The sequence below is a fragment of the Arvicanthis niloticus genome, chromosome 1, assembly GCF_011762505.2.
Source record: "Arvicanthis niloticus isolate mArvNil1 chromosome 1, mArvNil1.pat.X, whole genome shotgun sequence".
Lineage (NCBI taxonomy): Eukaryota > Metazoa > Chordata > Mammalia > Rodentia > Muridae > Arvicanthis > Arvicanthis niloticus.
The window spans coordinates 18,666,694-18,680,201 of record NC_047658.1 but is presented as its reverse complement, the minus strand read 5'-3'; the positions used below and the strand labels follow the sequence as shown (position 1 = coordinate 18,680,201).

General features: G+C 54.4%; 1 protein-coding gene and 1 long non-coding RNA gene across 4 annotated transcripts; one reads left to right on the top strand and one right to left on the bottom strand.

The window, feature by feature from the left end:
• The first annotated feature begins 567 nt into the window (after positions 1-567).
• Positions 568-13,029, top strand: Scaf1 (SR-related CTD associated factor 1). 3 transcript variants are annotated; one of them, XM_076933530.1, is made up of 12 exons: positions 708-2,155; positions 2,452-2,582; positions 3,189-3,302; positions 3,538-3,595; positions 4,019-4,116; positions 4,390-4,490; positions 4,575-4,690; positions 7,249-9,918; positions 10,367-10,449; positions 10,666-10,884; positions 12,357-12,485; positions 12,614-13,029. In XM_076933530.1, the coding sequence occupies exons 3-12, from the start codon at positions 3,195-3,197 to the stop codon at positions 12,803-12,805; spliced, it is 3,774 nt and encodes a 1,257-aa protein (XP_076789645.1). In that variant the 5' UTR covers positions 708-2,155; positions 2,452-2,582; positions 3,189-3,194; the 3' UTR covers positions 12,806-13,029. The 3 variants fall into 3 exon arrangements, with proteins under 3 accessions (XP_034353336.1, XP_076789645.1, XP_034353319.1); XM_034497445.2 differs by lacking the exons at positions 708-2,155; positions 2,452-2,582 and adding an exon at positions 568-682; XM_034497428.2 differs by lacking the exon at positions 2,452-2,582.
• On the bottom strand, positions 3,537-7,251 carry LOC143442254 (uncharacterized). The gene is made up of 2 exons (XR_013110275.1): positions 4,907-7,251; positions 3,537-4,152 (listed from the first exon to the last, which is right to left on the bottom strand). It is a non-coding gene; the product is annotated as an uncharacterized LOC143442254 (long non-coding RNA).
• Positions 13,030-13,508: the final 479 nt, after the last annotated feature.

Sequence of the window (13,508 nt, the reverse complement as noted above, 5' to 3'; positions counted from 1 at the left end):
GATATATAGAACGTTTGTCTACCCTGTATGAGCATCTAAATTCAATCTCTGGTACCCACAAAATAAATAATTTTATAAACTGGACATGATGACTGACGAGTCCCAGCACTGGGGAAACAGAGGCAGAATGACAGCATCAAGTTCTGGGCCCGCCTGAGATACCTAAGACACCTTCCGAAAAAAAATCTCCTTACGATTTACAGGGGAAAAAAATTAGAAGGGTCTCATATTTAGAAAGGAAGACTGGGAGGGGTAGCGGTCATCTCAGTTGAACTACAATTCCCATGGGTCTCAACAACGGAGCGCCTTTTTTACGTCACTTCCTGATCCGCCGCCCTTTCCCCGCGCACGCAGGGCACTGTGGGGGGGGTCGCACCGCGCGCTCCAGCAGCCCCGCCCACTTCACCTCTCACCCCTACACTGTCCCCGAGTGACGGAGTCTCAACACGGACTACATCACCCGGCATCCAGCGCGCGCACACCACCTCCATGTGACGCATTGATTTCTGGGAAACGGAGTTCGCCTCCCAACCCGCCGGCCTTTTGAAAACCCAGCTGGGTACTTGAAATCCCGGCAAGCTCCGCGGCAATTTGGTTCCGCCCCTCCCCAGCTCAAATCGCGAGCCCCGCCCCAGTCCGCCCCGCCCCGCGCCGGGACCGGAGCCGCAGCCCGAGCGGCGGGGTAAGATGGCGGCGGCGGTCCGGGCCGCGGGGCTCGGGCCTAGCGGGGTGGGCGGGGCGGAGTCGGGTCGCTAGTCGCCTCCGAGTGTCGCCCGTATGCCACGGGGCCTGGAGAGCGTAGCGTGGCACCCTTGGACCCGGCTGCAGCGGCCAAGGCAGTCTCTGAGTAGGGGGCCTTCTTAGGGCCCGGGACGCGCCCGTGGGTGCCAGAGGGCGTTCGTATGGCCTGGACCGCGCCTAGGCCCGCCGTCCATCCCATTGCTGAGCCTGGACAAGTCTGCAGGCGCTGTAGATGGTTTTTATGTACGATCGTAGGCTAGATTCTGTAGAGAGGCTTTTGGGGCCATCTTGAGATCTTCACTCCCCCAGGAGCTAAGGGGGTCTGCAGAGTCACCTAGTTCACTGGGGTATATCTGTTAGGGCTGGGAAGTCTCTACTCTTGCTGGCCTCTGCATTCGGCTCATCTACATGGATCTGGGACCATTTATGAGGCCTGGAAGCTCTCAAGGACTAGGAAGTGTTAAGGTCCACTTGGAAGAAAGAGATGTGCTCCCACCTAGGGAGAGGGAAGCAAGCATTGTGATGTGCCCAGAGGCATACATGAGTCTCTAAGGTCTGGGAAGTGTTTTACGTGGTGGTGACTCGGAGACAGGGGTGTGTGGGGTGGGGTAGTTTGAAGGAACTAGAATCGTCCAGTGATTGCAAGAATCAGTCTAATGTCTTGGAGCAAACTCAAGTGCTTTTGGAAACTAGATAAATGTGTAGAGAATAACACAGCCGAAAATGCTGGGAATTTTATCCAGCTCAGATGTACTTGCCTTTCAGAAAGTAATTAAAAAGAAAATGGTTTTAAGCAAAAAAGAACCTGTGTTGTTCCAGTGCTGAGTGGTTAGAATCATTCCTTGGACCTGAGGGTCTGTAGCGCAGTCTAGAATCATCTAGTGCAGAGCTCTGCAACTTGACCTTGATAGGAAGGGAAGAATACATTATTTGATGAGATTCAGTGCATGCCAACATATGTATTTTACTAATATTACTCCAGTCCTGTAAACTCATGGTTCCATTTGAAACTTGGGACGTATTTTCCATTATGTTTTATGTACTTTGTGTAATGAGCTGTTTGTGAATCACTAAATTGCTCCCAGAGCCCTGTAATTGAGGGATCACTGATCTCACATGGTCTGCAGAGCCTTACAATATCTGTGGTTTTGGGGATCTCCAAATCTGCAGCCAGGACCTCTTGGTACAGTTTCTTGTATGTGACAGTCAGTTCTCTGGATAATATGTGTGTCAGACTGTGAGAGAGCAGTCCCAGAGCTGGGAGTTGTTGATATATAGGGTAGGAAAGTCTTGAATATTAGCTTAGAGAAGCTTGGATGTGGTAGAGGGGCAGTCAGAGTAAGGTATGCCTGTGGGGATTAGCAAAGAAGCTGAAGATTTCGAGAGCTGGAGCTGGGAACTTGTGGAGGCCAAGGTACAGTTGAGTAGGACTGAGACCAGAGTTTAGGGTGGCAACCATGGAAGAGGCCGAGAGACAAAAAGGGGAAACCTGGTCTAAGGGCCACTGATACAATTACTGCTAGTGTTTATCTAGCCATTTATCTGTGCAAACAGGTGTGGCAGATGCTACTATTTTGCCATTTTCAGATAAGCACTAGTGTGCTTTAGGGAGCCTAGAGCTTTTAGGAATTCCAAGATCAGGTGTTTTCGGAGTAGTAGCTGTGACAGCTGTGGGGAAGTTTACAGCTGTGATGTTCATGTTTTCTGAAGCCTCAATCAAGACATCCACCAGTCTGAAGGATGCTCTTTCAACTACCTGACTGGGTACTCAAAGCTCAGAGTTCCCGTGACATCACCGAGGCTTTGGCCATGCTTCCACAGGACAGGCAGCTGGGTGATAGGCAAGTGTCCCAATGGGCCTGGGAGGACAGCATGCCTTTCTGAAATTTGGCATTTTTGTTTTAAAAGCGGTGTGGTGGTTGTATAGATCATACTATCATAGTTGTATATTGTGGCTGTATATAAAACTCTTGGGTTCCTCACCATGGGAGACGATGGATGCTGTGTGAAGCTACGGTACCTGTTACAGAGTACCACTGAGCATGGCCACGCCTTCCTCGCTGTGGGGAAAGTGGCTTTCTGAGACTGAAGCACGATCTTAAAACCATGACACCCAAAGTCAGTGTTGAGTTTGAATCTATTTGAGTGGGTTGGGAAATTCATTGGAGGTCTGACTAGGAGCTTTGGGAAGCTTTGGGCAGTGGAGGGCCAGGTGTTGGAGTCGGTGGCTGTGCAGCCTTCCCACTGATGGGGAGGCAGCCAAACTTCAGAAGAAGGATCAGAATGGCTCTAGTCCCTGCAGGTCAACGTGGGATCACGTACAGGTCATCAGGAATGAAGCAGAAGAGAGGGACACTGAAGGAGGGTGCACTGGAGGCCCTTGAGGTCTTCTTTCACCCCTGCTTGTGCCTCCCTCAGCCTTCACTTCAAACTTGCCTCAACCTCAGGTGACCATGGAGGAGGAAGATGAGTCTCGAGGTAAAACAGAGGAGTCGGGAGAGGATCGGGGAGATGGTCCACCTGACAGAGATCCTGCCCTTTCTCCTTCTGCCTTTATTTTGGTAAGAAAGCTGGGGGCAGTGAGGCCTGGGGGCCCAGGTTCTCATGCTCTGAAGTACGGGCTGAGGGTCCAGGTTCCCATTTCCTGGAGTAGGGGCTGAGGGTTCAGGCTCTGGGCTTGGCCCTTAGGAAGAATTGGGGTTCTGTGTGGACTCTGGCTGCCAGATGCCTGGAATATGCTTTCCAAACAGCAGAAGTTACAGAGGTCTTGGCCCTGATTTTCCCCCTCTTTTGCAGCGGGCCATCCAGCAGGCAGTGGGAAGCTCCCTGCAGGGGGACCTGCCAAATGACAAAGGTAAGAGGCCTGCCAGGTCCCTTAGGCTTCCAGCTTCCTCTGGGCTTCTCTCTTCATTCTTTCTGAGGTGTCCTGAGGGCTACTCTTGTGCTCGGGTCAGGAATGTCCAGGGTACTGGGTTTGTCTGGAGGAAGGCCTTGTTGGCAGGGAGCCCGTGTGGCTTGAGGGCTGGCTAGAGGTGATCAGAGTAGTAGGACACTTGGGAGGCAGGAGACATTTAGCCAGAACTGGCCAGGGTTCAAAGGCCAAGCTGAGATATACCCTTTCAGTAAGCCATTGGATGCAAGACCATCCCAGATTAAGTTGGGTCCTGCCAAAGCTCGGAGATGGTAGGTACTCCCTCAGCAAACACTAGGCCCTGTCCTGCTTCCTGTGCTCTGCAAAGCCCAACATTGAATCCCATCTTACTTCATGTTTATCCAGATGGCTCTCGGTGTCGTGGCCTACGATGGAGGCGCTGCTGCCGGAGTCCTCGGTCAGAGCCTCGGTCACAGGACTCAGGGGGTGCTGACATGGCCACTGTGAGTAAGGGTATCCACCAACCTTCATCCTGGGGCCTGCAAAACAAAGGAACTGGGGATCGAAACCCCTAGGTCTGGTGTGACTTTGGCGGGCAGTGACAGGAGTCTGGGGACCAGATCCCTGACTAAGCTGGCTCCCAGAGACCATTAAGATAAGGTTGGTTGGATTCCAGAATGTTGCTGTGGCAGATTGGTGGGTTCCTGAGAGGCTAGACCTAAGAAGGTTGTTGGTGTAAGTGCTCACAGAACAGAGCCTAACTTGGCTCCTTCCAGGTATTGGACACAGCTGCAGATAGCTTCCTTGTGGAGCTGGTGAACATCCTGGATCCCCCAGACACCTGGGTTCCCAGCCGCCTGGACCTTCAGCCTGGCGAGTAAGAACCTGGGCAGCTGAAGGTGGGGTGACCCTATCCTGAGCTGTGGCACTGCTGGGGCTCACCATTTCCTCTGCCTTGCAGAAGTGAGGACATGCTAGAGCTGGTGGCTGAGGTACGCATCGGTGACAGGGACCCCATGCCTCTACCTGTGCCCAGCCTGTTGCCCCGCCTCAGGGCCTGGAGGACAGGAAAGACAGGTATGTTGGCCTGCACTGTGTTGGGTGGGTGGTCTTGAAATTGTGTGAAAGCCAACTGTATTTATGTATTAATGGTGCTGGGTACTGGACTTTGGGGACTTCACACATGTTCAATAAGCGTTCTGCCACCAAGCTAAGCCCCTAGCGTCACTAAGCTATTTGTAGTGAAGGTAGTAAGGATGGCTCTATTAGGTACAGATTAGTTCCTATACTCACAGAGTAAAACCACAGTGGTGATCACAGGAGGATCAGCGTACTGGTTACCAGAGTTGACTGGCAGTGTCTTTAGGTTGGAGATTCGTCTCCTAGGAAGAGGCTCCTCACTAGCTCCATTGGCCAGCTTGAGTCTTAGTGGAAAGGCAGACATGGTTTTGTGCTGTGGTTATGTAGGATAGAATCTGCTCCCCATTGTGCTCCTTGTGGGTGCCCAGGGACCTCGGCACGTCAGCGGGCCATCTGGCTGAAGTCCTGGGACCCCAGGGCCAGTCTGACTCACGCTCCACTGTGTTTGCTGTTCTGCTGCTGCTTGAGCCCTAATAGGTTAATAGGTTTACCTCCCGCTCTGCGTGGTTGTAGAAGTGGAGAGAAGGGCTTGTGTACAGGCTGGTCTTTGGCAGGTGTCAGTCCCTCCCAGTACCTTGAAGAGCATGGCTTGTGACCCTACAGAGGCAGGTCACAGTCGTGGTACCCAGCTCCCATGACCCCTCTAGAGGCCCACAGGAGGGTTTTGAGTCAGTCCTACAACCTGAGGGTGTGGAGCTGTGAGTGTAGCCTTGCCTGTGGGTCTCAGATACTTGGTAGGCTGAAGGGAGAGGAGCTGTGGAGCTTGTGAGTCCAAGACTAATGTGGGCAAACCAACCCCAGAGGTAGCAGAGGATAAACTTTCCACGTGTTCACACAGACAAATGGCCAGTTGCTCTCATGGGACTCTGAAATTATGGTGTGGTTTTGTTGATGGCTTTGTTTGTTTGTTTGTTTGTTTTGTTTATTTATTTTGAGGCAGGGTCTTGTCCTGTCTTGCCTAGGCTGGAACTTGTGTCAGTCCTGCCTTGCCTTCCCTTGGGCTGACATTCCAGGGATCTAAGTCAGGTCTTTAGATTTGGTGGCAGCTGCCTTTATTCACTGCGACATCTTGTTGCTGGCCCTTCCTTCTTCTCTATGTATGTGTTCTGGCATTGAACCCAGGGCCTCTCGTCTGGAACCATCCTTAGTCCTTGTTTTATTTTTGTGAGATGGCTCTTTCTTTGTAGCCCACTCTGACCTTAAACCTCGCGGTCCTCGGTCCTCCTTCTGTCTAGAGAGTGGAGCTGTAGGTATGTGCCGTCATGCCTCAGCACTTCTGCTTGCTTGGGTTTTTCAAGACAGAGTTTCTCTGTGTAGCCCTGGCTGTCCTGGAACTCATTGTAGATCCGGCTGCTTCTGCTTCTTGGGTGCTGAGATAAAAGGTGTGTGCCTCCACATTCAGCTTGTTTGCTTTGTTTTGGAAAATATTAAGACCATTGGGGGAAAAAAAACTCTATACCAAAATCACATCATCCAGTGTTTCCAGACACTAGTGTGTTTTGTGTTGAAATAACAAAAGGAGCAGAGAGTGGGGACTCTTACTCTAAGTTGGTCATGGGTACCCCTCTGGTTTCTGGATATGAGTTCCCTGAGGGCAGGACTTGCTTTTCTGACACCCCTGGAATTGAGCCTGACATAAGAATAGGTAAACATGAGTTTAGTGAATGAGCAGCTTTGATTTTATAGAAGGAATCCAAAGTAGGCAGGTTGAGCCAGGGACCTGTGGTCACATGGATAGAGAATGCTCTGTCTTGGGTCTACATGAGGAACTGGCACTGTCCTCAATGGACCATTTGAGTGGGGGACTTAACTGTGCTTAGATAAAGTCATTTGAGTCTAGGCCCAGCCATTGTTGCTGTGTGACCTTGGTGCAGTGGATGTTGGGGGGCAAACTAAAGAGACATGCAGAGCCTGGCCTGTGAGAAGGGAACGTGCTTCGTGATGTCCCTATGGACTAGTGGCTCTTGCTCCGAAGACCTCAGGAGCAGGTTGATGGCAAAAAGCCTGGAAGGATTCTCTTGTTTTGCCAAGCCTCCAGCTCTGTCATTTCATGATCTAAGCTGCTTCCGCTCACAAAGCAGGTTCAGCTCCTACACGAGACAGCTGGCACTTTTGACCTGTGGGGACATCGATGCTATTAGTCAAGGCAGTTTATTGACTTTAGGACCAGCCTGTGGTTTGTGAGATTAAGTCAGTGCTCCCTCTGGGCTCAAGTATGGACTCTGGGGCCATTTTCTGGTCTACTAGGTGTCCTCATGTATACTAGGCCACTGAGCCAAGTTCCCCAGTCCCCAACTTCACCACTGAAGACCATCTTCTATTCCGTTATTGTACTTCATGAATAGGTCAGTTTTGTTGGAGATGTAACCACTTCACTACTCCAGTGCACTCTACTGCCCAGCCAGTGGGACTGGGCTGTCTGTCTGCGGGCCTCTGCCCTGGGAGAGAGGAGGGTCCTTTACTGATTTTTACTCTGTCTACCATGTTCTCTGCAGGCTCTCCACAGTCCCATGCATCTCGGCCTGCCTGTTCCAGTCACCTCCTCACCTTGGGCACAGGGGATGGAGGGCCTGCCCCACCACCTGCACCCTCCTCTGCCTCATCCTCACCTTCCCCTTCTCCATCTTCATCTTCTCCTTCTCCTCCCCCGCCTCCTCCACCCCCGCCTCCCCCAGCTCTGCCTGCCCCGCGATTCGACATCTATGACCCCTTCCACCCCACCGATGAGGCCTACTCCCCGCCGCCAGCCCCAGAGCAAAAATATGACCCCTTTGAGCCCACGGGCTCCAATCCCAGCTCATCAGCTGGGACCCCCTCACCAGAGGAGGAGGAGGAAGAAGAGGAGGAAGAAGAAGAGGAAGAGGAGGGTCTGTCACAGAGCATCAGTCGCATCTCAGAGACCCTGGCTGGCATCTACGATGACAACAGCTTGAGCCAGGACTTCCCAGGTGATGACAGCCCCCGCCGGGAACCGCCACCCTCGCAGACGCTGGGAGCCCCTGGGACGCCACCACAGGCTGACTCCACTCGGGCTGAAGGGGCCCCACGCCGCCGGGTCTTTGTGGTGGGACCCGAGGCTGAGGCCTGCCTTGAGGGCAAGGTTTCAGTGGAAGTAGTGACTGCGGGTGGACCAGCACTGCCGCTGCCACCACTACCTCCCACTGATCCAGAGATAGAGGAGGGTGAGATTGTGCAGCCTGAGGAAGAGCCCAGGGTAGCAGTGTCACTGTTCCGTGCTGCACGACCTCGTCAGCCTCCTGCCTCTGTAGCCACCTTGGCTTCAGTGGCCGCTCCTGCTGCACCACCAGCGTCTGCTCCACGTGCCCCTGAGGGTGACGACTTCCTGTCCTTACATGCTGACTCTGATGGCGAGGGTGCACTGCAAGTGGATCTAGGTGAGCCACCTGCACCGCCCGCTGCTGATGCCCGCTGGGGCGGTCTGGACCTGCGCCGCAAGATCCTAACGCAGCGACGTGAGCGCTACCGCCAGCGCTCTGCCTCGCCAGGCCCACCGCCTGCGCGGAAGAAGGCTAGACGAGAGCGGCAGCGTAGTGGGGACCCTGCTCCACCGGATTCGCCTGCCTGGGAAGCTAAGAAACACCGTTCACGGGAGCGCAAGCTTGGTTCACACTCCACTGCCAGGCGTCGATCACGCTCCCGTTCCCGCCGCCGGTCTCGCTCCCGCAGCGCTGACCGCAGACGTGGAGGCCACCGCTCACGGTCCCGGGAGAAGCGCAGGCGCCGTAGGCGCTCAGCCTCTCCACCTCCTGCGGCATCCTCGTCCTCGTCCTCGAGACGTGAGCGGCACCGGGGCAAGCGGCGTGAGGGTGGCAAGAAGAAGAAGAAGCGTTCGCGCTCCCGGGCTGAGAAGCGCTCTGGGGACTTGGAGAAGCTGCCTGCGTCTGTGCCTCCCTCGGGCTCTGACCGTGACAGACGCCGCGGGGCCGTGCCACCCTCTATCCAGGACCTCACGGACCACGACCTGTTCGCCATCAAACGGACCATCACAGTGGGTCGCCCGGACAAGGCGGAGCCACGCGCACCTTCCCCAGCACCTGCTGTATCCCCGAAGCGGGAGGTCCTATATGACTCTGAGGGTCTGAGTGCGGACGAGCGGGGTGGCAAGAGTGACAAGGACCGGAGGCGTTCAGGGGCTGCGTCGTCATCCTCGTCCTCAAGGGAGAAAGGGTCTCGACGGAAGGCCCTTGATGGGGACCGGGGCCGAGACAGGGACAGGTCATCCAAGAAGACACGGCCACCTAAAGACTCGACGCCTAGCTCAGGGCCGCTGCCCAAAGCACCCCCAAGCAGTGGCTCCTCGTCCTCCTCGTCCTCCTGCTCCTCTCGAAAGGTGAAACTGCAGTCCAAGGTGGCTGTACTCATCCGAGAGGGCGTCAGCAGCACTACCCCTGCCAAGGATTCATCTTCAGGTCTGGGCTCCATTGGGGTCAAGTTTAGCCGTGACCGTGAGAGCCGCTCACCGTTCCTCAAGCCAGATGAGCGGGCTCCTGCAGAGGTGGCCAAGGTGGCTCCGGGTAGCACCAAGCCCAAAAAGACCAAGGCGAAGGCCAAGGCTGGGGCCAAGAAAGCCAAGGGGACCAAGGGAAAGACGAAGCCGTCGAAGACCAGGAAGAAGGTTCGCAGTGGAGGCAGCAGCACGGCCAGTGGTGGGCCTGGTTCACTGAAGAAATCTAAGGCCGACAGCTGCAGCCAGGCAGCCAGTGCCAAGGGGACAGAGGAAACATCATGGTCTGGGGAGGAACGGACCACCAAGGCCCCCAGTACCCCACCACCCAAGGTAGCCCCACCTCCACCAGCACTCACCCCGGACTCCCAGACTGTGGATAGCAGCTGCAAGACCCCTGAAGTCTCCTTCCTACCAGAGGAAGCCAGTGAGGACACTGGTGTCCGAGTAGGGGCAGAGGAGGAGGAAGAAGAAGAGGAAGAGGAGGAAGAGGAGGAGGAGCAGCAACCTGCCACTACCACAGCCACCAGCACTGCTGCAGCTGCCCCAAGCACTGCCCCCAGTGCAGGGTCTACAGCTGGAGACTCTGGCGCAGAGGATGGGCCAGCTGCTAGGGTTTCCCAGCTGCCAACGCTACCCCCGCCCATGCCCTGGAACCTGCCTGCTGGTGTGGACTGTACTACCAGTGGTGTCTTGGCCTGTGAGTCTTTGGAAGTGGGGAGAGGGAAAGGTGACGGCATGAGAGGTATGGGTGGATAGGGTTGGATGGACAGAACAGGCAGGTCTAGTCCAAGCTCTGGCATACAGGGAACTATTGGAACAGGAGATTGGTTCATGTACAACTAGGAAGAACAGGGCGAGAAAAGAGGGCTTAAGCAGGTGCAGTTTTTCTGTAAGGGGGGGAAGGCTGGGACTTGGGGTGGGTCAGTAAGCAGATGTTACTTTAGCCATCTCCATGCTGTAGCCTAGTACTCCTTGACCCTACTACACACAGCCCCCTTAAGGGCTCCGTGGTGATTCTCAGTGGATGAGGTTCCTTTTTTCTGTTCTGAGCTGAAGTTTTATAGCATGTCCTGAGATCAAGTGAGGAACATGGCTGCTATCCATCCTGATACCTGTCTTGATTGTTCTCCTCCTGTCCATTGCAGTGACTGCACTGCTGTTCAAGATGGAAGAAGCCAACCTGGCCAGCCGCGCAAAGGCCCAGGAGCTGATCCAGGCCACCAACCAGGTGGGCTCCCATGGGGAAGAGTCCCCGCAGCCCCTTCTTTTGTCCATTGCCTCGGGGTAGGAGAGGAACTACAACTCCCAGCAGGCCTTAGGGCAAGGTATTGGCCAGAAGAGGAGCCTGTTGCTCTACACCATTGGGAAATTTGAGGGAACAGAGGGGGAACAAAGCCCCTCTTCCCTTCCACCTCCCTTGGCTCATCATACTCTCTTCTCACAGATCCTCAGCCACCGGAAGCCACCCTCCACTCTTGGGGTGACCCCAGCTCCCGTGCCCACTTCCTTGGGTCTGCCCCCAGGCCCCTCCAGCTACCTGCTTCCTGGCAGCCTCCCCATAGGGGGCTGTGGCTCTACCCCTCCTACCCCCACTGGGCTAGCCCCTGCATCTGACAAGAGAGAAGGCAGCAGCAGCTCAGAGGGACGTGGGGACACTGACAAGGTGAGATGGACTTGGAGAGTGAAGGACTAGATGAATTGGGCTGGGTGCTAGGTGCTGGGTGCTGGGCAGGTGCCAACCACAGAAAGCCAGAGTGCAGGTGCAGCTCAGTTACAGAGGGCTTGCCCAGCATGCATGAAGCCCTGGACTCCATCCTTAGTTCCAGAGAAAAAGAACTAGTGTGTAAAAGGATTTAAAACATGTATAGTTTTGTGTTTTAAATGTATACGTATAGTATGTATAAAACACTCCTTTAACACTCCTCAGCTGCTCCCCACCTTTATGTAACCGGGAGGCATAAGTTTGTCCGAAAAGTCAAGCACTTAGGGCCAAGTTGGCCATGCAGACTCAGGCCTGTAACCCTAGCATGTGAAGTCTAGGGAGGTGGTGGCAAGGCCACCCCCAGCTGAGTGAGGACCCTGCAGGCACAGAAAAGAATGGTTTGGAGCTGCTTCCTTAGGTCCTGTCTAGATGGATTTCCCTGTTCATGGCCCAGATAGCACTATTTGAAGGCATTACCCACTGCTCTGCCTCAGAGTAGGCTTGAACAGATGGCCTCAGCTCACAGAGCCCCTGGCTGGTTCACATTCCTGTGCTGCTAGCCAGGCCTCTAGGGCTGTTTGTCTTTTCTTAGCAAGTGTTCTGTGTTACCTGGGAATCTCATGACCCATAGAGCTAAGTAAGACATGTGTCCCTATGAGCAAAGCATGTGTATAGTAGTCCGACCTCCCTGGGGTCCATTTGCTACTACACTCACTTGCTGTGGCCCAGGCTCTGCTACCCGTCTCTGGCCTCCATGCACATGCTTTGGGAAAGCAGTGCTAGCTTTCTCTGTGGTCACGGACACTGGGCTCTCCCAGGAGCCTCAGCCTCCCAGCACAGCCCCCTTGATGGTGCTGCTCCATTTTTCATGAATTACGGGATCTAGTTCCCCAAGGGAGGAAGGCTGGATGCCCTTGTGATGTTGTCCACCTTAGCAGCCTCCTGGGCTCAACCACTCAGCCCCTCCTTTGCTTTTGCCAGAGCTCAGGTGACATGACCTGAACCAGAACAGAGTATGAACAGCCAAACTGGTATCCCTGCCACTTGAGAAGGTCTGCAGTCAGAATGACCCTGTATGGTCTACTTAGGAATAGGTGTGAGCCAGCTGTTGGAGTCCTACTACTTGAGGTTGAGGCAGGAGATTTAAAAGTTGAGGGCAAGAATGGACAACTTATTAGAGACACTGCACAAAAATAAGAAAGCAAGTCCCCCCGCCCCAGTTCCAATCCCAGCACTGCATAAAAGGAACAGTATAGTGTTTGACTGGTTTGTCTCCCAGCAAACTGCTGGGCCTGGCTAGGCCACAGGGTCTAGCCTAGAGGTGTCTACTAGCCTGGGGTAACTGCAAAAAGGATAGGATAGGGCAGACCAAGGTGAGGGAGCTACAGTTCCTGTTTGTTTGGTCTTGACTGTCCTTGTCTCACACCCACCAGTATCTGAAGAAGCTTCACACACAGGAGCGGGCAGTAGAGGAGGTGAAGTTGGCCATCAAGCCATACTACCAGAAAAAAGACATCACCAAGGAGGAGTACAAGGACATCCTGAGGAAAGCTGTCCACAAGGTGGGGCCAAGGGACTGTGGGATTGGGGACCTGGGTCCAGGAGAGGGGCATAGGGTAGGCCCAATCATTGAGTCAAGGTCAAGGGTGCCCTGGGGCTGGCAGGACCTCAGTTGTTCCTGGTTCTGCAGATCTGCCACAGCAAAAGTGGGGAGATCAACCCTGTCAAGGTGAGCAACCTGGTGAGGGCCTACGTCCAGCGCTACCGCTACTTCCGTAAGCACGGTCGCAAGCCAGGGGACCCCCCAGGACCTCCTCGGCCACCCAAGGAGCCGGGGCCCCCAGATAAGGGTGGCCCAGGCCTGCCCCTGCCCCCTCTCTGAGACTCCTTACCCTGTCCCTGTGCCTCTGAGATTCTGGACATATTTATGGCTCCACTTCTCCATGACGCCCCCCACAGTGGGATGATGGGGAAGGCTGCTGTGAGGAAGAGGAGAGCCCCCCAGCCCTGTCCCTGCCCGTTGACCTAGCCCTTCAGCCTGCCCACCACAGTCCCAGCCCTTCTGTCATGCCCCCTCCAATTTCATTAAAGATTTCATGAAATACAGACAGGCGTTGTGGTGCACCCTTGAAGTAGATAGATCTCTGTGAGATCAAAGACAGCTAGCTCTACAGAGATCCTATCTCAGGGAAGGAAAAAAAAAAAAAAAAAAAAAAAAAAAAAAAGACCATGAAATGTTTTTTTCTTTTTCAGGAGGAAAGAGTTAGGGTGAAGGGGGGACCATGAAGGTGCCACACCAAACTCAGGAATGTGGGGGTAGTAACAGGAGGCAGGGCCCAGTAGCACCTGAGTGGCCTCTGGTCAGCAGCACTATGAGGCTGCAGTGACTCAATCTATGGTGGTGAGTCAGCCTGCCCCATATCAAGCTTGCTGGTTGCCATCCACCACTACTCAGGTAGCTCACAGCCTGGGATAGCTTTCCTTGCTCTGTGCTGGGACAGTATGTAGCCCTGGACCTGTCTTGTCTCTTGCTTCCTTTGTGATACTTTCTCTGGGACCTTGGGGAGGGGTTAAGAGCTGGCAGC

Bases quoted from the DNA above. Each gene is read 5' to 3' on its own strand.
- Scaf1 (XM_034497428.2), top strand. From the start codon at position 2,087: ATGCCTGTGGGGATTAGCAAAGAAGCTGAAGATTTCGAGAGCTGGAGC. The intron at 4,491-4,574 runs GTAAGAACCTGG...TCTGCCTTGCAG, and splicing joins CTGGACCTTCAGCCTGGCGA to AAGTGAGGACATGCTAGAGC. The intron at 9,919-10,366 runs GTGAGTCTTTGG...TGTCCATTGCAG, and splicing joins TACCAGTGGTGTCTTGGCCT to TGACTGCACTGCTGTTCAAG.